This window comes from Oncorhynchus mykiss, chromosome 7 (assembly GCF_057628025.1).
Source record: "Oncorhynchus mykiss isolate SJ-2025 chromosome 7, ASM5762802v1, whole genome shotgun sequence".
Lineage (NCBI taxonomy): Eukaryota > Metazoa > Chordata > Actinopteri > Salmoniformes > Salmonidae > Oncorhynchus > Oncorhynchus mykiss.
This window is the reverse complement of record NC_143028.1, coordinates 20,220,816-20,246,931: the sequence shown is the minus strand read 5'-3', so window position 1 is coordinate 20,246,931 and position 26,116 is coordinate 20,220,816. Positions and strand designations below refer to the sequence as shown.

The following is a 26,116-nucleotide window of genomic DNA, read 5'->3' as shown; positions in this document are numbered from 1 at the left end:
CTAAAATATTGCAATACACTGAAACAGTTGAGAGAGGCCTGTAGCTTGGGAATGCTCGATTTGAAGCACCAGCTTGATTTGATTTTTTTAAAAACTACTTAACTACAGTAACAAAATATTCCCATTACAAGGACAAGCAGGGATTTGTAATTCAGTGTGCCAGTTTCAATGGAACATACATGACAATCAGTGCCTCTCAGAGAGAGTGTGTGAAAATGTGGTTCAGTCCCCTCAAATTCGGAAACCACTGTTTCCTGTATGACCCATTCACCACAGAGCTAGGGTCTTCCTCTTCACTACATACCCACTACAAATCAGATATGATATCCCTGTGGCTGTACGCTTAACCCCATTGTGTGTGTGGGCGTGTGTGTTCGTTCTGTATGCAAGGGGATATTGTTTTATATAGTATACTGCCCACAACTTCAAGAGTCCATTCTCCATAGTTTCCCAGAACATCATATTACATCAGGCTATAATTATTTGATAAACATTTATAAGATAACTCAAATCTTTATTTACACGCAATCAGATGTACAATTAGATGTGCACCTCATCATTTGAAGAGCTAGCTTTCATGTTTACATCAAGAACTTGGTCTGTTTCTCCAGTCAGCTCTCAAGGGCCAATAAAGGCTCAACTCGTGTTACTTTTGTATGAGGATGTCTGATCTGAGGATGACAGTGATCAGTATCGTCCCATTCGGATTGGATGCTGGACCCCCTGCTTCTTCCTGTGCCCCCTGAGTGGAGCTTTGGGTTTGATGTTCATGTAGTCACTCTGGGAACACTCCACTCTCCTCAGTCTGAGCTGAGGATCAAATTCACAGAAAGAGGTGGAGAGTGAGTAGGGTGAGCTGTGTATATGTATGTAGTTGTGTACAACTGTCTCCATGCATCATTTATGTTTTCATTAAATAAAGTACCAGTCAAAAGTTTGGACACACCTACTCATTCAATTGTTTTTCTTTATCTTCTACATTGATGTCTTCACTATTATTGTACAAACTATGAAATAACACATGGAATCATGCACTAACCAAAGTAGCCACCCTTTGTCTTGATGACAGCTTTGCACATGCTTGGCATTCTCCCAACCAGATTCATGCAGTAGTCACCTGGAATGCATTTCAATTAACAGGTGTGCCTTGTTAAAAGTTATTTTGTGGAATTTCTTTCCTGCGTTTGAGCCACTCAGTTGTGTTGTGACAAGGTAGGGGTGGTATACAGAAAATAGCCCTATTTGTAAAAAGACCAAGTCCATAGTATGGCAAGAACAGCTCAAATAAGCAAAGCGAAATGACAGTCCATCATTACTTTAAGACAAGAAGGTCAGTCAATACGGAAAATGTCAAGTACTTTGAAAGTTTCTTCAAGTGCAGTCGCAAAAAACATCCAGCGCTATGATGAAACTGGCTCTCATGAGGACCGCTACAGGAAAGGAAGACCCGGAGTTACCTCTGCTGCAGAGAGTAAGTTCATTAGAGTTAACTGCACCTCAGATTGCAGCCCAAATAAATGCTTCATAGTTCAAGTAACAGACACCTCTCAACATCTGTTCAGACTGTGTGAATCAGGCCTTCATGGCCGAATTGCTGCAAAGAAACCACTACTAAAGGACACCAATAATAAGAAGAGACTTGTTTGGGCCAAGAAACATGAGCAATGGACATTAGACCTTGGTCTGATTAGTCCAAATTTGACATTTTTAGTTCCAACCGCTGTGTATTTGTGAGATATAGAGTAGGTAAACGGATGATTTCCGCATGTGTGGTTCCAACTGTGAAGCACAGAGGGTGCTTTGCTGGTGACACTGTCAGTGATTTATTTAGAATTCAAGGCACACTTAACCAGCATGACTACCACAGCATTCTGCAGCGATACGCCATCCCATCTGGTTTGCACTTAGTCCCACTATCATTTGTTTTTCAACAGGACAATGACCCAAAACACACCTCCAGGCTGTGTAAGGGCTATTTGACCAAGGAGAGTAATGGAGTGCTGCATCAGATGACCTGGCCTCCACAATCACCCAACCTTATCCTAACAGAGATGGTTTGGGATGAGTTGGACCGCAGAGTGAAGGAAAAGCAGCTAACAAGTGCTCAGCCTGTGTGGGGACTCCTTCAAGACTGGTGGAAAAGCATTCCAGGTGAAGCTGGTTGAGAGAATGCCAAGAGTGTGTAAAGCTGTCATCAAGGCAAAATATATTTTGATTTGTTTAAAACTTATTTTAGTTACTATATGATTCTTATTATTTCACAATTTTGATGTTTTCACTATTATTCTACAATGTTGAAAATAGTTTTAAAAAACTTGAATTGGTAGATCTCAACTTTTGACTGGTACTGTACACTATATTGCATTGTTGGACCCAATAGTTAATTGTGCATTGAATTTATGCCAAGGCTTGAGAGATTACTTATGTGTTTTCATCACAGCACCTCATGGATGTCAGGCAAGTTACCCTCTCTTTGAGTAAAGGAAGCAAGATGTCACTCACCCAGATGACAAAGGCGAAGACCGTGACAACCAGGCCATAGATGGTGGTGACCCAGAACCCCAGCATCCATGCCCAAACAGGGACACCATGCACTCTAGGGCCTACACATCCCCCTGCCTGGCACTGAAATGCTGACCAACCAATCAGAGAGAGAGAGAGAGATGTGAGTTTTAAACTTCAAGGAGTAGTTTTACAGATCCAGATTAAGCCTACTCCTGGGGTACTTTAGTTTTTCCACTGAAAGTGCATTTTAAGTAAAATAAATAGGCTTTTCTAGGTCCAGTAAACTGGCCAGTTTGGTCTTTAAGCATAAGTACATCATTAGAAAATACACTGAGTGCACAAAACATTAGGATCGCCTTCCTAATATTGAGTTGCAAACCCTTTCGCCCTCAGAACAGCCTTCCCACAGTTGTGTCAAGTTAATTGAATGACATTTGGGTGGTGGACCATTCTTCATACACGCAGGAAACTGTTGAGCATGAAAAACGCAGCAGTGTTGTAGTTCTTGACACACTCAAACCGGTGGCACCTGCTACCATACTCTATTCAAAGGCACTTAAATCTTTGTGTTGCCCATTCACCCTCTGAATGGCAAATATGCACAATCTATATCTCAATTCCTTCTTTAACCTGGCTCCTCCTCTTCATCTACACTGATTGAAGTGGATTTAACAGGTGACATCAATAAGGGATCATAGCTTTCACCTGGTCAGTCTATGTCATGGAAGAGCAGGTGTTCCTAATGTTTTGTACACTCAAGTGTATAGTCCTATAAATCAAGATATAGCATTTTGAACTACTGTGCATGCATGCGTATTTGTGTGTGCTTGTATAGATCAGTTCCTTTTGAAGTAAACATACCTTCAACCAGGACCAAGGTCTGAGGCTCGTCTGGTACTTTTTCAATGGGAGGTGGGTACATGGGGTACCCCTCACAGGTATAGACTCCAGCGCGCTCCGTGGTCATTCCAGAGAGGGCAAAACTGACCGTATGGTCCTGTTCATTCACCCTCAGCCCCAGACCCTCCCCAACAGGACTCACTGTCTCTGTGGAGTTGTGGTTGTGAGCACTGTCGTGAGTGTGGTTGCCAACCTCGACCAAGCCCAGGTAAAGGTGGAATCTCATCTCCTCCTGGTCCTTGCCTGTCAGGTTGGGGCATCTGACCGATGCAATGCCGTTGACAGACACACGGACCACATAGAACGTTCTGAGCTTATCTGGTGAGGGAAGGTCAAAAGTCAAATAGAGGCAGTCAGTTGTGCGCGTCATATCAGAGGGAAGTAGACAAGGACCCTGTTTTAATATTTCCCTCCTTTCCTTGAAGGAATCACTGATCTGACACAGCAAGATTTGGTGAGTGCAATGAGGTGTAAACCTAGCCTTGGTGCCAGTCTATTTCAGCTCTCTTGCCAAGTCCTTATGGAATTGTCATGCCAAACAGATTACTGTGAGACCAGACTTTTCAGCTTGACAATGACAGCATCTGAGTCATTGTCAACAGATCTGGGACCAGGCTAGTAGAAAACTACTCTGGTTACAAGTCTTTTTAGCTAGCGTTCCACTCCTGTCCTTTGCCAAATTGCTTGTCTCTTTGATCTTGAACACACATAAACCGCTATGTACAGTGCCTTGCAAAAGTATTCATCCCCCTTGGTGTTTTTCCTATTTTATTGCATTACAATCTGTAATTTAAATGGATTTTTATTTGGATTTCATGCAATGGACATACACAACATAGTCCAAATTGGTGAAGTGAAATTTAAAAAAGGACTTGTTTCAAAAAATTCAAAACGGAAAAGTGGTGTGTGCATATGTATTTACCCCTTTTGCTATGAAGCCCCTAAATAAGATCTGGTGCAACCAATTACCTTCAGAAGTCACATAATTAGTTAAATAAAGTACACCTGTTTGCAATCTAAGTGTCACATGATCTGAGTGTATATATACACCTCTTCTGAAAGGACCCAGTGTTTGCAACACCACTAAGCAAGGGGCACCACCAAGCAAGCGGCAGCATGAAGACCAATGAGCTCTCCAAACAGGTCAGGGACAAAGTTGCGGAGAAGTACAGATCAGGGTTGGGTTATAAAAAAATATCCAAAACTTTGAACATCCCACAGAGCAACATTAAATCCATTATTAAAAAATGGAAAGAATATGGCACCACAGCAAACCTGCCAAGAGAGGGCCGCCCACCAAAACTCATGGACCAGGCAAGGAGGGCATTAATTAGAGAGGCAACAAAGAGACCAAAGATAACACTGAAGGAGCTGCAAAGCTCCACAGCGGAGACTGGAGTATCTGTCCATAGGATCACTTTAAGCCGTACACTCCACAGAGCTGGGCTTTACAGTAGAGTGGCCAAAAAAAAGTAATTGCTTATAGACAAAATAAGCAAACACGTATGGTGTTTGCCAAAAGGCATGTGGGAGACTCTCCAAACATATGGTAGAAGGTACTCTGGTCAGATGAGACTGATGACACTATCTTTTTGGCCATCAAGGAAAATGCTATGTCTGCCGCAAACCCAACACCTCTCATCACCCCGAGACACCATCCCCATAGTGAAGCATGGTGGTGGCAGCATCATGCTGTGGGGATGTTTTTCATCGGCGGGGACTGGGAAACTGGTCAGAATTGAAGGAATGATTGAGGGTGCAAAATACAGGGAAATTATTGAGGGAAACCTGTTTCAGTCTTCCAGCAGGACAATGAACCTAAGTATACTGCTAAAGCAACACTTAAGTGGTTTAAGGGGAAGCATTTAAATGTCTTGAAATGGCCTAGTCAAAGCCCAGACCTCAATCCAATTGAGAATCTGTGGTATGACTTAAAGATTGCTATACACCAGTAAAAGCCATCCAACTTGAAGGAGCTGGATGGAGTAGTTTCGCCTTGGAGAATGGGCAAAAATCCCAGTGGCTAGATGTGCAAAGCCTATAAAGACATACCCCATGAGACTTGCAGCTGTAATTGCTGCAAAATGTGGCTCTACAAAGTATTGCCTTTGGAGGGGTGAGTAGTTATGCACACTCAAGTTTTCAGGTTTTTTGTCTTATTTCTTGTTTGTTTCGCAATAAAAAATATTTTGCATCTTCAAAGTGGTAGGCGTGTTGTGCAAATCAAATGATACAACCCCCCCCCCCAAAAAAAATATCAATTTTAATTCCAGGTTGTAAGGCAACAAAATAGGAAAAATGCCAAGGGGGTGACTGTATTGCTATACTTGTGAGGACTTTTGGGGGACTAACAATTGATTCCCATTCAAAATCCTATTTTCCATAACCTTAACCCCTAACTCCAAACCCTAACCCCAATTCTAAACCTAACCTTAATTCTAACCCAAACCCTGAACCTAACCTCTAAGCCTAAAATAGCTTTTTAACAAGTGAGGACTTGTAAAAAATTATCAGAATTTTTGAGGACTTTTGGTACTCACAAGTATAGTAAAACGCGTGCACACACACTAGGGTTGCAGAGGGTCGGAAGCTTTCCGGTAAATTTCTGGTATTTTTCTGGAAATTGTCCATGGGAAGTTAAGCCCTGGCATTTTGCTTAAATTCTTCTAAAAAGTTAGCTTATAACAATTAACCTTTTTTGTGGGATACACATAAGGCAATTGTAGGTCTTGTGGCATATTTTGGTTAAACTATCCCCAATTCAGTGGAATTGCAACCCTCTGCACGCACAGTGCATTCTTCCATCACATGTGCAGTGCACTCTTTCACTCACACACACACACAGGAAATGGCTTCTGAGGCTTACCTAGCCTTTTTACCCTCTCAAATTTGAACTATTCGTATGCATCATTTCACAGTATTTTAACCCACACATTGAACATGCTCCAAAACAAGTGTTGTGGCCTGAGATTCCAAAAAGAGAAGCAGTCCCGTAACTGTGTGGACTAGAACATGTGAGTCACTTAGTTGAATCCTTATCACCCCCACCCCTGCCATTTCCTTTCTGCAAGTCCTATCACAATGAGGAAACAACAACTTCAATGCATTATATAAACCTGCTTATTCTATTCATAATATAGCTGCAGTCTAGATGTTGAAGCATATCCACATTTGTAATTGGGGTTTAACTGCACTCCTTTGAGTAATGTGCTGGAGGAATTCAAACCATTGCAACTAGCATCCCCACCTGATAAAACCAAGCTTGGTGAGCATTGAAATCTTGAATGATCTGGCAACCCTTTGATTGGGCAACCTTTGGCTTTTGTTCTTGTTATCAGAATGTTCTGGTCGTGCTATGGATCATGCCTGAGGTGACATTTGGTGATACTGAGAATATAGATGAACGTTAATGACAAAGTCCAATGGTGAAACATTCAGACAAATGTCTTAATTTTGAGCTGAAACGATTCCCTTTTCTACATACGTTACAACATCCTGGACTTACCCAGATCTTTTTTCAATTTTTGTCCCAAATCTCCCCCCAGCTTTTTGTTTTGTTGTTACATATACATTCTACACACATTTTAAATACATGGCACTTTTTTCACAATAGTTAAATAGGAATAATAAAGTAATTTGTTATACATTACATCTGGATAGATGGTACTTATACATTATACATTGTGTTTTCAGTCATGACTATTGTAGAGCGTGAGCTTTTAAACAGGCTCAGATCTTACCTTTACAGTTGTTTGAGCTTATCATGTTGGCAGCACTGGAGAGGGAGAGGAGGATCGTGGGTATCCAGTAAACGTTCATCTTGAAAGTTCTCAGTTTTGTCGTGAAACTGAAGCTCCCCTGGTATCTTTTTACAGTGCACAACAATCAGGGTAAATGCAATGATACGCTGTATGCCAAACAGAACGAGACAGTGACTGCTCTGCTCTACCTAAACATACCTAAACATACAACACATGCTCGTCACACGATGACAGCGTGCATCTCATAACATCCTTCCCTGTCACCTGTCACCTGTCACTGTGAACAACAATCTGTCCCTCGTCGACTGTAAGCAACTCTGTAAGCAACTCTCTCTGCTGCACATCTAACAGGGTGACTGACTGCACAGACTCTTCAGTAAAAAAACATCCGCACTCTGTGACAGTGCACTCTGAACTTCAAAGTTTCTGCCCTCAACCGGTGTGTGACTTTTGATGCCCTTCGAATTTGATACTTCCCTGTGTGTTAGGGCTCGGAACCTCGTTTCGCATTAGTCATATGTTTGATTTCCCCCTCTTATCTGGGGACTGTCATATAGACTCGCTCCATATCATATTTCACTGCTTCTGGTAGAACTCGCAGAGACCCACCTGGGCCACGGCACCAATGTGAGTGACCGGGGTTCGAACCTGGGTCTTGCCCAAAAGACTGTGTTAGCCTGCTGAGCTAGAGCATAATGCAAGTGTTCAAGTCTCAGGCAGAGTTACTCATCACGCGGTTGTTACATAGGCCTACCTAGCACCTGTCAGTGACAACCATCGCACAAACGGGGGTTTGGTCTGTGGTTGTGACTGTCTCCTGCAACAGTCAGTCAGGTAAACTAACAATGTTGCACTTATATTATCACAGACGTGTAATGCGCCAAATCGTATAACCATACACCACGTTGTGGCGAATGTGAAGGCCAACATTTCCTGTTTTTTATTAGATTTTTGAGTAAACTTTCCAGTGAGTGTCATTATCCAGAGTCACTTCACATCATACAGATATATACCTTAATTAGAAATTGAGAGGCCTATAGTTTGTTTGGGGAGAGCAGAGAGATTTACTGGTCTCCTTTTAAATCTCACTGCAGCGATAGGCAAACATACACAAGTCAAATTTGATTTGTCACATGCGCCGAATACAACAGGTGTAGACTTTACCCACACACACACCTACTGTAGCTCACCCCAGCCACTCTCTACATTTACATCTTTATAAAATAATAATCAAGTATGTGCCATTTAGCAGACACTTTTATCCAAAGAGAGCATCATGCTCTCCCGACTGGGCCCCACAGGACATGATTCATTTATTACATTTGTCTGCAAAATATAGTCAACTCGGACTAAAGAGAGGAGTTTTCTCAGTGTGACAACATGAACACCAAACCCAGAATTTCCCCCAGAATAAACACACACTCGCACGTGACTGTCGGTCATATCAAGGCTGAAGAGCTGCGGATGAGTCTTTCATGATCATTCTAACGGCTCTGCTACACTATAGCAATTGGGCGTCCGGCATTGAAAGCAATATTAATGGTGGGTTTTTTTTTAAAGTTTTTTTGTAGGCACAAAAAAACTTTCATGGTTCGTTGGACAAAGCCTATAGGAAAATGTATGGAGTTTTTGGGTAAATGCCGAAAAATAAGGTCTGTGGTAAACACGGGCTTCGGAGATCTTATACGTTTTGTTCTATGAGATAATCTGGGCCTTTTGAAGCATTTATGTGATACATTTTTTAAAAGCACATGCAGCACAAGGCTTTGTAATTCATGATAACTGACTGACATTATCTCGTAGAACAAAACATATAAAAAAATCTCCTAAGCTTGTGTTAACCTCAGACCTTTTATGCGGAATACGTTCCAATTGGCACCCTATCCCCTATAGTGCACACCCTGGGCGAAAGTAGTGCACTATAAAGAGAAAAGGTTTCCATTTGGAACATAGTCACTATTACGTTGTGACACGAAACCTGTACAGCCCTCGTAGTCTGCTGCAGTGTTTGCCCTAACTACATAGAAACTGCAAGGCGTGCAACATTAAGGAGCAGTGCCTCTTGTACATACAAAAGTGCACAATTGCACACAAAAAACAACCTCCAAGGGAAACTTAAACAGGAAATGATGCTAGGTGTTTTTTTGTGTTTTTTTTGTCATTGCAGCAGTTTTTTTCCACTATCGTTTCCTTATCCGCCGAGTTACACAAGTTAACACAGTGTGCTCCTTAGTTAAAAATAGAGAGATGTACCTTGCATCAAGGTCATGTCCTAAAGCACAAGCAGGGATTTGTAATTCAGTTTCAATGTAGGACAGTCACTTATTTTGACCCATACATGACAATCACAGTGGCTCTCAGCGAGTGAATGGGATGTAAGTCCCCTCGTATTTGGAAACCACTGTTTCACGTGAGACCCATTCACCAGGGTCTTCCTCTAGCTACGCCACACGCGCACTACATATCACTGAGGGTGTCCCTGTGTAACGGTTCTCTTCTTCCTCTGAAGAAGAGGTGTAAGCAGGGATCGGACCAAGACGCAGCATAGTTATAATTCATGGTTCTTTTAATAACAAAACTATACATGAAATCGACTACAAAACAAGAAACATGAAAACCCGAAACAGTCCCGTGTGGCGCAAACACTGACACAGGAGACAACCACCCACAAAACCCAACACAAAACAGGCTACCTAAATATGGTTCCCAATCAGAGAGAATGACTAACACCTGCCTCTGATTGAGAACCATATCAGGCCAAACATAGAAATAGACAAACCAGATACACAACATAGAATGCCCACCCAGCTCACGTCCTGACCAACACTAAAACAAGGAAAAGACACAAGAACGATGGTCAGAACGTGACACCCTGTGTCTATAAGCTTAACCTGTGTGTGTGTGCGCGTTGACTACAGTATGCATGAGGATATGAGAGATGAACATTCATTTCGTATTATTTGTTGTTGTTTGGGGGGTATGCTGCCCACAACTTCAAGAGTCCATTCTCAATAGATTCCCGGAAGATCATATTACATCAATTATTTGATTTACATTTATAAGATAACTCAAAACTTTATTTACACGCAATCAGTTGTACAATTAGATGTATACCATGTGACTTGACGAACTGGCTTACACAGAGAACTTGGTGTGTTTCAGAAGTCAGCTCTCAAAGGCAAATTGTGGCTCAACTCTGATCTGAGGATGACAGTGATCAGTATCGTCCCATTCGGATTGGATGCTGGACCCCCTGCTTCTTCCTGGGCCACCTGAGTGGAGCTTTGGGTTTGATGTTCATGTCGTCGCTCTGGGAACACTCCACTCTCCTCAGTCTGAGCTGAGGATCAAATTCACAGAAATAGGTGGAGAGTGAGTAGGGTGAGCTGTGTATATGTATGTAGTTGTGTACAACTGTCTCCATGCATCATTTATGTTTTAAATACATATACTACATTGCATTATTTGACTTTTTTTTGTGTCATTTAAACAGGTATTTTTTGCTTATTTTGACTTTTCTCTTTGACCGTCATCCCAGCAACTTCTCTCCCACTTGTCTCCAGTTCCACATCCCAACCCTCAATTTCCCCCAGCTCATCCCTTCTGTCTCAGCTGGCCACCCTCTTCGTATTTCTTCGCAAGATGTCTTTCAACTATGCTGTGATGTTTAACATACGATTTTGAATCTATCAAATAGAATCCATAGATTGCGAGTTGAAGATAAATACTTTTACTAAGAGTGTTAGTAAATGACTGACCCGGTCTCTCCAGATCTCCCAACAGTACTATTTCTAGGGTCAATTTTAAACTGAGACCAGAAACCGTCCACTTGAGGGCAACACCAGCACAAATGGTCTATTGATTCTGTATCCTCACATCAAAATCTGCAGAGCTGCAATGGTTGTATGCCCCAAATATTCAACATTTTGTTGTTGGCAAGAATTCTGTACAATAATTTAACTGAAGCACACGAAATGTTGAATCTTGCGTCATTTTATTTATCAGCCCGTCGTTTTTTATACAGAACCAGTCAAAAGTTTGGACACCTACTCAAGGGTTTTTCTTCATTTTTACTATTTTCTACATTGTACAATAATAGTGAAGACATCAAAACTATGAAAGAACACACAACCCCCAAAAATTCAACATATCAAAATATATTTTATATTCTCCAATGTAACCACCCTTTGACTTTATGACAGCTTTGCACACTCTTGGCATTCTCTCAACCAGCTTCATGAGGAATGCTTTTCCAACAGTCTTGAAGGAGTTCCCATATATGCTGAGTACTTGTTCGCTGCTTTTCCTTCACTCTGCGGTCCAACTCATCCCAAACCATCTCAATTGGCTTGAGGCCGGGTGATTGTGAAGGCCAGGTCATCTGATGCAGCACTCCATCACTCTCCTTCTTGGTCAAATAGCCCTTACACAGCCTGGAAGTGTGTTTTGGGTCATTGTCCTGTTGAAAAACAAATGATAGTCCCACTAAGCGCAAACCAGCTTGGATGGTGTATCGCTGCAGAATGCTGTGGTAGCCATGCTGGTTAAGTTATGCCTTGAATTCTAAATAAATCAGACAGTGTCACCAGCAAAGAACCATCACACCTCCTCCATGCTTCAAGGTGAGAACCATACATGCGGAGATCATCCATTCACCTACTCTGTGTCTCACAAAGACACGGAGGTTGAAACCAAAAATGTCAAATTTGGACTCATCAGACCAAAGGACAGATTTCCACCAGTCTAATGTCCATTAATTGATTGTTTCTTGGCCCAAGCAAGTCTTTGCCCAAGCAAGTCTTCTTATTGGTGTCTTTTAGTAGTTTTTTCTTAACAGCAATTCGACCATGAAGGCCTGATTCACACAGTCTGAACAGTTGATGTTGAGATGTGTCTGTTACTTGAACTATGAAGCATTTATTTGGGCTGCGTAAGGCGATGTATGTGTGTGTGTGTGTGTCCTGTGCCATGGAATCGGTACATCAAAAATCTCTTCCCAGCTAAATATTTTTTGCTCATACGGTATGATTTGAAATACAAGCCATCAGGAGTAGGCAGCTATGACTAAGGAGTTAATCAAGGTGATTTTTTCTTAAATATACAGGTATTTATTTACCTCTCAGTGGACTAAATAGTTCATTGTGCATTGAATTTATGCCAAGGCGTGCTTATATTTTTTCATCACAGGAGGCAGCACCTCACAAGACGTAAGACAAGTTACCCTCTCTCTGAGTAAAGGAAACGAGATGTCACTCACCCGGATGGCAAAGGCGATGACAGTGACAGCCAGGCCATAGATGATGGTGACCCAGAACCCCAGTACCCATGTCCAAGCAGAGCCTGCACATACCCCAATCTTCATTTCCTGGCACTGGAGAGCTGACCAACCAATCAAAGAGAGAGATAGATATATGAGTTTTAAGCTTTAAGGGGCAGTTTTCCGGATCCAGATTAAGCCTACTCCTAGAGTAACTTCGTTTTTCCATTGAAAATACATTTCAAGTCCAGAAGTAGGCTTGTATTGGTTCAGGAAACTGGCCAGTTTAGCCTTTTAAGTGTAAATAGATCATTAGAATAGACTGTGTGTGTACAAAACATTAGGAACACCTTCCTAATATAGAGTTACACCGCTTTTTCCCGCAGAACAGCCTCAATTCGTCACCGCATGTACTCTACAAGGTGTCAAACGTGCTACAGGGATGCTGGCCCATGTTGACTCCAATGCTTCCCACAGTTGTATCAAGTTGGCTGTATGTCCTTTGGGTGGTGGACCATTCTTGATACACATAGGAAACTGTTGAACGTGGAAAACCCCAGAAGCATTGAAGTTCTTGACACACTCAAACCGGTGCACCTGGAACCTACTACCATACTTAAATATTTTTGCCTTGCCCATTTACCCTCTGAATGGCACACATACAACAATCCATGTTTCAAATTTCTCAAACCTCAGATATCCTTTAACCTGTCTCCTCCCACTCATCTACACTGATTGAATTGGTTTTAACAGGTGACATCAATAAGGGATCATACCTTTCACCTGGTTAGTCTATGTCATGGAAGAGCAGGTGTTCCTAATGTTTTGTACACTCAAGTGTATATATTTCTGTAAATCAATATATAGCATTTTGTGCATGCCTGTGTGTATTTGTGTGTGATTGTGCTTGCATAGATCAGTTCCTTTTGAAGTAAACATACCTTCAACCAGGACCAAGGTCTGAGTCTCGTCTGGTAATTTCTCAATGGGAGGTGGGCACATGGGTTGCCCCTCACATGTATAGACTCCAGCGCGCTCCGTGGTCATTCCAGAGAGGACAAAACTGACCGTATGGTCCTGTTCGTTCACCCTCAGCCCCAGACCCTCCCCAACAGGACTCACTGTCTCTGTGGAGTTGTGGTTGTGACCATTGTCGTGAGTGTGGTTGCCAACCTCGACCAAGCCCAGGTAAAGGTGGAATCTCATCTCCTCCTGGTCCTTGCCTGTCAGGTTGGGGCAGCTGACAGATGCAGTGCCGTTGACAGACACACGGACCACATTGAACATTCTGAGCTTGTCTGGTGAGGGAAGGTCAAAAGTCAAATAGAGGCAGTCAGTTGTGCGCGTTATATCAGAGGGAAGTAGACAAGGACCCTGTTTTAATATTTCTCTCCTTCTTTCCTTGAAGAAATCACTGATCTGACACAGCAAGATGAGTAAACCTAGCCTGGGTGCCAGTCTGTTTCTGCTCACTTGCCATTATAGCCATTCAGAGCACCGTCTGGCACTTACAGAGCTTGCTTAAAGACGCATCCCCACTGGGCAGAAATTGGTTGAATCATTGTTTCCACTATCAAGTAAAAATAACTTCTAACAAGCCAAAACCTGCAGAAGAAACACAGCGGAACCTGGAAATACCATCCAACACAAAACTGAGTGAGTAATGTTAAGTCTGAACTTATTTTCTGAAGTCAAAAAGTAATAGACAAACTCTAGGTAATTTTGTTATGTAAGGCCACCAAACTGCTAGGAAAGACTGAAATTAGCAATGTAGTGTGACGTGAAAGGTATGAAAACTCTTGAGCCTAACAACGGCAGGTGAGTTTCACAGCCCCTTCCCACCCAAATGCAGAGGCCTTTGAAGCCCCCTTCATCTGTGCAGAGAAAATATCCTCGTCAGAATCCCCAAAATACAACAGCCACAGGACAACTTTGTTTGGACGTTGTGACCACTCGCCGATACTGAAAAGATACACTGTAGCTAGCTAACGACCTCCTTTTCCACATGGAAAAGACAGAGACTTTCTAGCTACATTAGCTGGGATTTTCTACAAGGAATCTGCCTCCCGAAAAAAGTTTCTCACAAGTGGGTGTGACACCTACTCCCGTTGCCTGCTGCACTGCTTCTTGGATTCCACCTGGCAATCTGTTCACCGTCTGCCCTAGCCTGTCTCCCCCTGTCTGCTATAGGTACCCCGGGCCACACTCCCTCCTCTCTCCCAAGCTTCCGTCACCTCCAGCACACATGCACTGTTGCGGCGAGTGACTGAACTTACAATGGCAAGCCACAAGTTGTTATATTTTTCACTTGCACTTTATGCTATTTACCTCATGACTCCTGCGTGCTTTGTTGACTACGAACTTGCTTGTTTACCCAACTGTGACACAGTCTGTTTGTTCCCACACTCGGGACTCTGACTCTCTATTGGTTACATGGACTCTTGGCCTCCCATCCTATTCTAATCACCTCTCGCCGGCTTTGTATTCATGTTACCTAAGGAAATTGCTGTACAATATGATCGTGTTGCCACCTAATGCACATTCAAATGTTATAAAAACTGCAGAGCTCTCCCTGTCCTCTGCCGTGACCTGATTGTATTACTGCTGATTATATGTGCATGTACAACTTGGCCCATCTTCTGTTGCTAGCCTCAATTCTGATTTGTGCTCGATCTGCTTCACTGATTTCTGCTCTCGTCAAAGCCTGGGCTTTCTGCACGTTAACACTAGAAGCGTATTACCTAAAATGGATAAATTGAAAGTATGGGTTCACAGCTCCAATCCAGATGTATAGGTCATTACTGAGACGTGGTTAAGAAAGAGTGTTAACCTTTATAGAAGACAAATCTTCTATAAGACAGATCATCCAAAGGTGGTGGAGTGGCAATCTTTACCAAGGATCAACAACGGTGCTTGATTGTCTCCACCAAGTCTGTCCCCAAACAATTTGATTTCCTGGTTTTACACATTACACTTTAATAACTCTTTGTTGACTTGTTGCTGGGTGTTATCGGCCATCATCAGCACCGGCCTGTACCCTAAATGCCCTAAAGCTCTCTCCTGGCACCTTACACTAAGTCTGAATTTGTCTTGCTGGGTGATCTAAACTGGGACATGCTTAAACCACCTGACCAAGTCCTAAAGCAAGGGGACTCCCTAAATCTTTCTCAGATTATCACCAATCCCACAAGGTATGACTCCAAACATCCAGAAAAGGCTACTCTCCTTGATGTTATCCTTACAAATAATCCTGATAGGTATCAATCTGGTGTTTTCTGTAATGACCTTAGTGATCACTGTTTTACAGCCTGTGTTTGTAATGGCTGTTCAGTGAAACGACTTGTCCTGACTTGTCATAGACACTTACTAAAAAACTTTAATGAGCAAGCCTTCCATCATGATCTTGCCTCTGTAAAATGGTATAGAATCAGTTTGATCCCCTCTGTCGAAGAAACTTTGACCTTTTTGTTGTTGATATTTTCAGTGGTATTGTTAACATACACACCCATATAAATAAAATGAGAATTAAAAACCGGTTCTGCCCCTGGTTGGACTGTGATATGGCAGAGTTACTCCACCTCAAGAATTCCATTTGGCAAATCGCTTGGCACACGCATATTCAGGCTGACTGGCTCTCGTTCAGGCAAATGAAAAATAAGTGTACTCAGTCCATCCGGAAGGCCAAAATGAGTTACTTTAAGGAGTAGTTCTCTCTCTGTGGGTCTATCCCCAAGAAGTTTGGGAAACGATTAAATGATGTCCCATAATGTTGATGATGTGGTTGTTACTGAAAAGGAGCACATGGATGAGCTCTTTGATCACCACTTCATTAAGTCAGGATTCCTATTTGACTCTGCCATGCCTCCTTGCTCATCCAACATTTCCTCATCTCCCACCCCTTCTAATGTGATTATCCCTGAAGCTCCTCCCTCTTTCCCCCCTGCCCCGCTACAAAGTTTCTCCCTGCAGGCGGTCACTGAGTCTGAGATGCTAAAGCGGCTCCTTAAACTTGACCCTAAAAATCTGGTTCAGATGGTTTAGACCCTTTATTCTTTAAGGTTGCTGCCCCTATCATCGCCAAGCCTATCTTTTACCTTTTTAACCTCTCTCTCGGCTAAGGAGTATTGGTGTCTCTGAGGGGTCTTTGGCCTGGTTTGCTAACTACCTCTCTCAAAGAGTGCAGTGTATAAAGTCAGAAAATCTGCTGTCTCAGCCACTGCCTGTCACCAAGGGAGTACCCGGAGGCTCGATCCTAAGCGCCACGCTCTTCTCAATTTACATCAACAACATAGCTCAAGTAGTAGGACGTTCTCTCATCCATTTATATGCAGATGATACAGTCTTATACTCAGCTGGCCCCTCTCTGGATTTTGTGTTAAACGCTCTTCAACAAAGCTTTCTTAGTGTCCAACAAGCTTTTTCCGCCCTAAACCTTGTTCTGAACAAAACACAGGTCATGTGGTTTGGTAAGAAGAATGCCCCTCTCCCCACAGGTGTGATTACTACCTCTGAGGGTTTAGAGCTTGAGGTAGTCAACTCATCCCTGTACTTGGGAGTTTGGCGAGACGGTACACTGTCCTTCTCTCAGCAGATATCAAAGCTGCAAGCTAAGGTTAAATCTAGACTTGGTTTCCTCTATCGTAATCCCTCCTCTTTCACCACAGCTGTCAAACTAACCCTGATTCAGATGACTATCCTACCCATGCTAGATTACGGAGACGTAATTTATAGATCGATCGGCAGTTGAGGGTGCTCTCGAGCAGCTAGATGTTCTTTACCATTCGGTCATCAGATTAGCCACCAATGCTCCTTATAGGACACATCACTGCACTCTATACTCCTCTGTAAACGGGTTATCTCTGTAAACCTGTCGCAAGACACACGGGTTGATGCTTATTTATAAAACCCTCTTAGGCCTCACTCCCGCCTATCTGAGATATCTACTGCAGCTCTCATCCTCCACATACAACACCCGTTCTGCCAGTCACATTCTGTTAAAGGTCCCGAAAGCACACACATCCCTGGGTCGGTCCTCTTTTCAGTTCGCTGCAGCTAGCGACTGGAACGAGCTGCAAAAAACACTCAAACTGGACCTTGTTATCTCCATCTCTTCATTCAAAGACTCTTACTGACAGTTGTGGCTACTTCGCGTGACATATTGTTGTCTTTACCTTCTTGCCCTTTGTGCTGTTGTCTTTGCCCAATAATGTTTGTACTGTGCCATGTTTTGTGCTGCTGCCATGTTGTTCTGCTGCTATGTTGGGTTGCTGCCATGCTGTGTTGTTTTCTTATAGGTCTCTCTTTATGTGTAGGTGTCTCTTGTCGTGATGTGTCTTTTGTCCTATACTTTAATTTCATTTTGTATTTTTAATCCCAGCTCCTGTCCCCCCCGAAGGCCTTTTGCCTTCTGAAAGGCTGTCATTGTAAATAAGAACTTGTTCTTAACTGACTTGCCTAGTTAAATGAAAGGTAAAATAAATAAAAATCTGTGACTTTGAATGTGTTGCTGAATATTTAGTATTTATCTCAACCGAACTTTTTTGGGGGTGGGGACATCTCTAGCAAACAATGAAGCGACATGCAGCAATTTCAAGGGGATTCAAACGATTCAGATTGCTTTTCACTTTGATCTTGTGCACACACACAGCTTTTTTTAATGTGACATTTCTGGACTTTTTGGGGAGGAAAAATGTATTCCCATTCAAAATCCTATTTACCCTAACCCCTAACCATAACCTAAGCCTAAAATAGAATTTTAACAAATTTAGGACATTATCAGGTTTTCCTATCTTGTCAGGACATTCTGGTGACTTGTGTGGGAAATATAAAACACACACACAGAGGAAATAGCTTCTGAGGCTGAATCCTGTAGTACACTATATTTTACCTAGCCCCAAATCTGGATTATTCATATTTCATTATTTGTTTATTTCATTGTATTTTTAACCCACACATTGAACATGTTCCATGCAGGAGAGATTTCATAAAGTGGTGGAGAGAGGCAGTTACAGAACTGTGTGGAATAGAAAACGTGAGTCACTTAGTTTCATCCTTGTCACCCCTGCCTATTCATTTCTGCAAAATCCTATCAACATTAGGAAACAGCCAATTCAATGCATCACATACAGTTGAAGTCGGAAGTTTACATACACCTTAGCCGAAAACATTTAAACTCAGTTTTTCACAATTCCTGACATTTAATCCTAGTAAAAATTCCCTGTCTTAGGTCAGTTAGGATCACCCCTTTATTTTAAGAAAGTGAAATGTCAGAATAATAGTAGCAAGCCTCCTCCTTTTTCCTCCAAACATAACGATGGTCATTATGGCCAAACAGTTCTATTTTTGTTTCATCAGACCAGAGGACATCTCTCCAAAAAGTACAATCGTTGTCCCCATGTGCAGTTGCAAACTGTAGTCTGGCTTTTTTTATGGAGGTTTTGGCGCAATGGCTTCTTCCTTGCTCAGCGGCCTTTCAGGTTTTGTTGATCTAGGACTCGTTTTTAATGTGGATATAGATACTTTTATACCTGTTTCCTCCAGCATCTTCACAAGGTCCTTTGCTGTTTTGGGATTGATTAGCACTTTTCGCACCACCTTACGTCCATCTCTAGGAGACAGAACGCATCTCCTTCCTATGTGGTATGACGGCTGTGTGGTCCCATGGTGTTTATACTTGTGTACTATTATTTGTATAGATGAACGTGGTACCTTCAGGTGTTTGGAAATTGCTCCCAAGGATGAACCAGACTTGTGGAGGTCTACAACTGTTTTCTGAGGTCTTGGGGCTGATTTCTTTTGATTATCCCATGATGTCAAGCAACGAGGCACTGAGTTTGAAGGTAGGCCTTGAAATACATCCACAAGTACACCTCCAATTGACTCAAATGATGTCAATTAACCCATCAGAAGCTTCTAAATCCATGACACAATTTTCTGGATTTTTCCAAGCTGTTTGAAGGCACAGTCAATTTAGGGATATGTAAACTTCTGACCACTGGAAAAGTGATACAGTGAAATAATCTGTCCTGTAAACAATTGTTGAAAAAATTACTTGTGTCATGCACAAAGTAGATGCCCTAACCGACTTGCCAAAACTATAGTTTGGTAACAATAAATTTGTGGAGTGGTTGATAAACGAGTTTTAATGAATCCAACATAAGTGTATGTAAACTTCCGACTTGAACTGTACATAGACCTGCTTATTCTATTCATAACATAGCTGCAGTCTAGATGTTGAAGCATATCCACATTTGTAATTGGGGTTTAACTGCACTCATTTGAGTAATGTGCTGGAGGAATTCAAACCACTGCAACTAGCATCCCCACCTGATAAAACAATGCAATTTTGCTAGCATTGCAATCTTGAATGATCTGCAAACCTTTGATTGGGCAATCTTTGGCTTTTGTTCTTGTTATCAGAATGTTCTGGTCGTGCTATGGATCATGCCTGAGGTGACATTTGTTGATACTGAGAATATAGATGAACGTTAATGACAAAGTCCAATGGTGAAACATTCAGACAAATGTAATAATTTAGAGCTGAAACGATTTCTTATTCTACCTGACTGACATTTATATCTATTCTACACAATACTCTATGAACATTCTATAACATTGCACCCTATTAAACAGGCTCAGATCTTACCTTTACAGTTGTTTGAGCTTATCATGTTGGCAGCACTGGAGAGGGAGAGGAGGATCGTGGGTATCCAGTAAACGTTCATCTTGAAAGTTCTCAGTTTTGTTGTGAAACTGAAGCTCCCCTGATCTCCCTTTACAGTGCACAACAATCAGGGTAAATGTGACAAGACACTGTATGCCAAACAGAACGAGACAGTGACTGCTCTGCTCTACCTAAACATACAACACATGCTCGTCACACGATGACAGCGTGCATCTCATAACATCCTTCCCTGTCACCTGTCACTGTGAACAACAATCTGGCCCTCGTCGACTGTAAGCAACTCTCTCTGCTGCACATCTAACAGGGTGACTGACTGCACGGACTCTTCAGTAAAAAAAACATCCGCACTCTGAACTTCATAAGTTTCCACCCTCTACCGGTGTGTGACCTTTGATGGGCTTGGAACCTCGTATCGTATTACTCATCTTTTGATTTTCTCCTCCATATCATATTTCACTGCTTCTGGTAAAACTCGCAGAGACTCACCCAGGTTTCTCTGTTGCTATGTGACTGTCTCCTGCGACAGACTGTCAGGAAAACTCTGATATTATCACAGAGACAGGGGAGTATTACATCGAATCGTATCACCATACATCTCGTTGTGGTCACAGTGTAGGCCAACATTTCCTGTTTGTCATGATTTTTCTGTGCAAGAATTTTCCAGAGACACTTCATATCATACAGGTATCTTCATAGGAAATGTTGTGTGCTATAGTTTGTTTGGGGGGGGAGTTGAGAGATTTACTGATCTCCTGCACACTACAGCTATACACACACACACAGTCATGTCATGCATACATACATTTTTGGTGTTGGTGGCCCCTTCGGGAATAGAACCCACAGTCCTGGGGTTGCAAGCATCATGCTCTACCAACTGAGACCTAAAGAGAGTGGAGTCTTCCTAGAGTGCCTACATGAACATCAAACGCAGAGCTTCTCCCAGCACGAACACACACACGGGAGCGGACTGGGACAAGAATTCGGCCTAGCATTTTATCCACACCAGCCAACTCACAACCCCCCCCCCCCCCCCCCCCCCTCCAGGTGGGCCGCAAGCCATACACACACACACCCCATCCACACACACCTTACACAGTCACAGGCAGAGGTGTTGACAAATAACATTGGCAGTACAGTTCAGCATTTATCAACCATTTCGATTCTTGTGACCGGCACGACATGTCCCTCCTATTTTAACCGGCTCATGTTTAAAACAAATACAGTATGTAAGAACACCACTGGGGATACAACTAACTCATCACTATAACTGTGCTTCTGCTCTAGTCATTTCATTTGCTTCCCTCTTGTGCTGTCTATCTGTCTCGGTATCTTCTCTGCGGTCACACTGTGCTTCTTCTTGTTCTCCATCATTCTGTCTGACTGCTTCAACCTTATGTTATAAAAGTGACGCTAACGACACAGGCTATATTGCAAATTAGTGCCTGTCATATACTGAGTATACAAAAGATCACAAACATCTGCTCTTTCCATGACACAGACTGACAAGGTGAACGTTATGATCCCTTACTTATGTCACTTGTTAAATCCACTTTAATCAGTGTAGATGAAGGGGAGGAGACGGGTTATATAAGGACTTTTAAACCTTTACACAATTGAGACATGGATTGTGTATGTGTGCCATTCAGAGGCTGAATGAGCAAGACGAAAGATGTATGTGCCTTTGAACAGGGTATGGTAGTAGGTCCCAGGCGCCTCGGTTTGTGTCAAGAACTGCAACGCTGCTGTTTTTTTTAACGCTCAACAGTTTCCCATGTGTATCAAAAATGGTCCACCACCCAAAGGACATCCAGCCACTTGACAAATGTGGGAATCATTAGAGTGAACATGCTCCAGCATCCCTGTGGAACGCATTCGACACCTTCACATTGTCTGTGAATGTCCATGCCCAAATGAATTGAGGCTGTTCTGAGGGCAAAAGGGGGTGCAACTCAATATTAAGAAGGTGTTCCTAATGTTTGGTATACTCAGTGTATGTGTTACCTGAATATACACATACCTTTAAGACATGCTCCAGAAGTTTGGTGAATAATAAGTTGTTTTTCAAACCTCCCACTTTGGGCTGGATGTGTCAATGTGTAGTTTATTCATGCACAATCAATGAGCAGAATTACTGTCTCACCTCAATTAGCCATGAAATCTTTAGTTTGAGAGTGACTGTTTTCTGGAAGCTGTGCCACTTTCCCCAACGTGGATGTAGTAGCTCTAAAAATGCTTAGTCATGACTGGTTCCACCCCTCCCATGCAGATCGGGACATCTTTAGCCACCTTAGGTTCATCTTGTGGTTATGTGCACCAGGTGTTGGTTTACCCCCAACCTGGCTTAGTTTCCCAGATGCAAGGATGATTAGAAACAACGAGGGGTTTGTTCTACTCCTCCGGGCTATCTTGGGTCACACACATCAACTCAGTCTATAGAATGGAGTGGGCCACAGTGTCTCCTGACCCCTCCTGTCTCAGCCTCCAGTGTTTATGCTGCAGTAGTTTGTGTCGGGGGGCTAGGGTCAGTTTGTTATATCTGGAGTACTTCTCCTGTCCTATTTGGTGTCCTGTGTGAATCTAAGTGTGCGTTCTCAAATTCTCTCCTCTCTTTCTCTCTCTCGGAGGACCTGAGCCCTAGGACCGTGCCCCAGGACTACCTGACATGATGACTCCTTGCTGTCCCCAGTCCACCTGGCTGTGCTGCTGCTCCAGTTTCAACTGTTCTGCCTTATTATTATTCGACCATGCTGGTAATTTATGAACATTTGAACATCTTGACCATGTTTTGTTATAATCTCCACCCGGCACAGCCAGAAGAGGACTGGCCACCCCACATAGCCTGGTTCCTCTCTAGGTTTCTCCCTAGGTTTTGGCCTTTCTAGGGAGTTTTTCCTAGCCACCGTGCTTCTACACCTGCATTGCTTGCTGTTTGGGGTTTTAGGCTGGGTTTCTGTACAACACTTTGAGATATCAGCTGATGTACGAAGGGCTATATAAATAAATTTGATTTGATTTGATTTTGATTTGAATGCAGGCTGTAGGTTTTTATCACCAAGTCATCATAAAGCTCAAGCCCCAGAGGCCCAAATCAGATGTTTCTACAACGTGATTGGAGTCCACCTGTGGTAAATTCAATTGATTGGACATGATTTGACAAGGCACACACCTGTCTATATAAGGTCCCACAGTTGACAGTGCATGTCAGAGCAAAATCCAAGCCACGAGGTTGAAAGATTTGTCCGTGAGCCCCGAGACAGGATTGTGTCGAGGCACAGATCTGGGGAAGGGTACCAAAACATTTCTGCAGCAATGAAGGTCCCCCAAAACACAGTGACCTCCATCATTCTTAAATGGAAGAAGTTTGGAACCACCAAGATTCTTCTTAGAGCCAGTCGCCCAGCCAAACTGAGATATCGGGGGAGAAGGGCCATGTTCAGGGAGGTGACCAAGAACCTGATGGTCACTCAGACAGAGTTCCCCTGTGGAGATGGGAGAACCTTACAGAAGGACAACCATCTCTGCAGCACTCCAACAATCAGGCCTTCATGGTAGAGTGACCCGTTGGAAGCCACTCCTCAGTAAAAGGCACATGACAGACCGCTTGGAGTTTGCCAAAAGCCATGAGAAACAAGATTATTTAGTCTGATGAAACCAAGATTGAACTCCTTGGCCTGAATGCCAAGCGTCAAGTCTGTAGGAAACCAGGCACCATCCCTTCAGTGAAGGGAGCATCAAGCATCGTGCTGTGGGAATTTTCTCAGTGGCCGGGGACTTGTCAGGATCGAGGGAAAGATGAACGGAGCAAAGTACAGAGAGATCCTTGATAAAAAACCTGCTCCAGAGCGATCAAGACCTCAGACTGGAGCAAAGGTTCACCTTCCAACAGGACAATGACAGTAAGCACAGCCAAGACAGCACAGAACTGGCTTTGTCTGTGAATGTCCTTGAGTGGCCAAGCCAGAGCCCAGACTTGAACCCATCTTTGGAGAGGTACTTTTTGATACTCACTCCCATTTAATAGAAGTATAACCTTTATTGTGATTATACTAATACTAATACTAATTGGATTATACAACCCAGCATGAAGGGTTTGAAATTATGAAGGGTCTGGGGGTTTTTTCTGGGTTGATTCCCCTTACTTTAACCTTTTTTCACACGTACCAACAAACGGGTGTGATCTTCTACAGTAGTCCCTGCAGCGTACGCTCAAACCGGTGTGATTAGAACGCTTTTAGAACGTCCAATTTCGATTGACGTAAACAATCAGCATTCGAGCTAGCCACACTGTTTTTTTTTTCACAGAAACATTTTGCACAAACACAGTCCTTACAAAGTTATGTCCAGAATGTGACCAGTTTATTTTTGTACGTAATGTTCAGACATTCACAGAAGTAGCTACAGCATAACACAATCATCCAAACCTGAAAAATGTAGGCTACATTTGTTCTAGCGCTAACTGAGGAAAGATTGACATGACACAAGTGGTCATATTTTTTACAACTCTCGGCTGACAGAAACTACAATATGAATTAGCTAATTAGCAATTACTATTTATAATTAATCACATCATGGGTGAGCTCACCATTGATCTAAATAATTGAGTGAAACACTTTCTAGAAATCGAAAGTAATCCAACGACAGGTAGTTTGTGCCACCTCCATGTTTTTTTTCGTTGCATCAACCAAAGATAAGAGGAGACGATGAGTTTGGTCTGTTTATAGTATGCATGTTGAAGGGGGTGTGTCCTCTACGATCATTCACTTCCCTTCATTCCCTTCTGAAAGTTTACCCGAAAGATGAGTGAACCATTCCTTCACCACATAACATCTTTGGTCTGACAGACGTTTACGTGACACCCAGAATGCATTGTATAATGTCAACAAACATAGCCTAGCAAATAGCTTAGCATTAGCTCATTATAATCAGTACAACCTTCAAAAAAGTATTTTACACACATCATGGGTGTCCATTACAATCTATTCAATAATCAGAATGCATTATTTGTCACCAGTACACATTGTGTGCAAAAGGTATGAGGAGGTAGGCAATAAATGGGCCACAGGAGTGAATAATTACAATTTAGCAGATTAACACTGGAGTGATAAATGATCAGATGAACATGTGCAGGTAGAGATACTGGTGTGCAAAAGAGCAGAAAAGTAAATAAAATAAAAACAGTATGGGGATGAGGTAGGTAAATTGGGTGGGCTATATACCGATGGACTATGTACAGCTGCAGCGATTGGTTAGCTGCTCAGATAGCAGATGTTTAAAGTTGGTGAGGGAGATAAAAGTCCCCACACCACTAGAATTAAATGAATACACCTAAATTGAAACTGTTTTTAGAAAATACAACTTGTTAGAAAATAATTAGAAATTGACAAGTTGAAACACAGCCTATAGATAATTTGCAGGCAGTGCGTGTTAACTGTCCTGTTGCATAGTAATCACATTTTGGAACAGTGAGTGCATGCAGACATCACGTGCATAAAACAACTCACGCTGGGGCGACAGTTAGAGATATTAGGAACTCACTTATGAAAAGGTTAATAGAAGTATAGAATATTATGATATAGAAGCTAAAATCAAAATGGTTGCATTAAAATGTAATGATTACTATCACACAAGTGATGAAAGTATGGAACGTGATGGAAATGTTATACTTGTGCTTTTCTATTTACCAATTTCGATGTTCTATGATTGTGCTTAATGATGAATTAATTATGCAAAATCCTGCAAGTATAACTTGTCTGTGTATAGCTGTATATAAGACAACTGCTGGGACTGCCCCAGCAGAGCTTCTGACAGACGTTCACTATGGTGCATTAAGTTTGATGGAACCTCTCCAGCACGCTGACAATCGACAATGATTCATTTAAGATTGACCTTGACTGTCCCTGCGTAAGAATCTCCACAACAACATCAATAAGGAATCATAGTTTTCACCTGAATTCACCTGCAGTCTATGTCATGGAAAGAGCAGGTGTTCCTAATGTTTTGTACACTGTG

The 26,116-nt window shown here is 42.4% G+C and overlaps 2 protein-coding genes across 2 annotated transcripts; both read right to left on the bottom strand.

Annotated features, from left to right (window-relative positions):
• Positions 1–500: 500 nt before the first annotated feature.
• LOC100136274 (CD28-like protein) lies at positions 501–7,268 on the bottom strand. Its single transcript, NM_001124532.1, is given in 4 exon segments — positions 501–810; positions 2,503–2,633; positions 3,367–3,723; positions 7,146–7,268. Coding segments are annotated over 4 exon segments (690 nt in total). The 5' UTR covers positions 7,225–7,268; the 3' UTR covers positions 501–687.
• A 2,446-nt stretch (positions 7,269–9,714) lies between these two features.
• LOC110527567 (T-cell-specific surface glycoprotein CD28) lies at positions 9,715–20,654 on the bottom strand. The gene is made up of 4 exons (XM_021608933.3): positions 20,069–20,654; positions 13,365–13,721; positions 12,424–12,545; positions 9,715–10,506 (listed from the first exon to the last, which is right to left on the bottom strand). The coding sequence occupies exons 1-4, from the start codon at positions 20,145–20,147 to the stop codon at positions 10,384–10,386; spliced, it is 681 nt and encodes a 226-aa protein (XP_021464608.2). The 5' UTR covers positions 20,148–20,654; the 3' UTR covers positions 9,715–10,383.
• Positions 20,655–26,116: the final 5,462 nt, after the last annotated feature.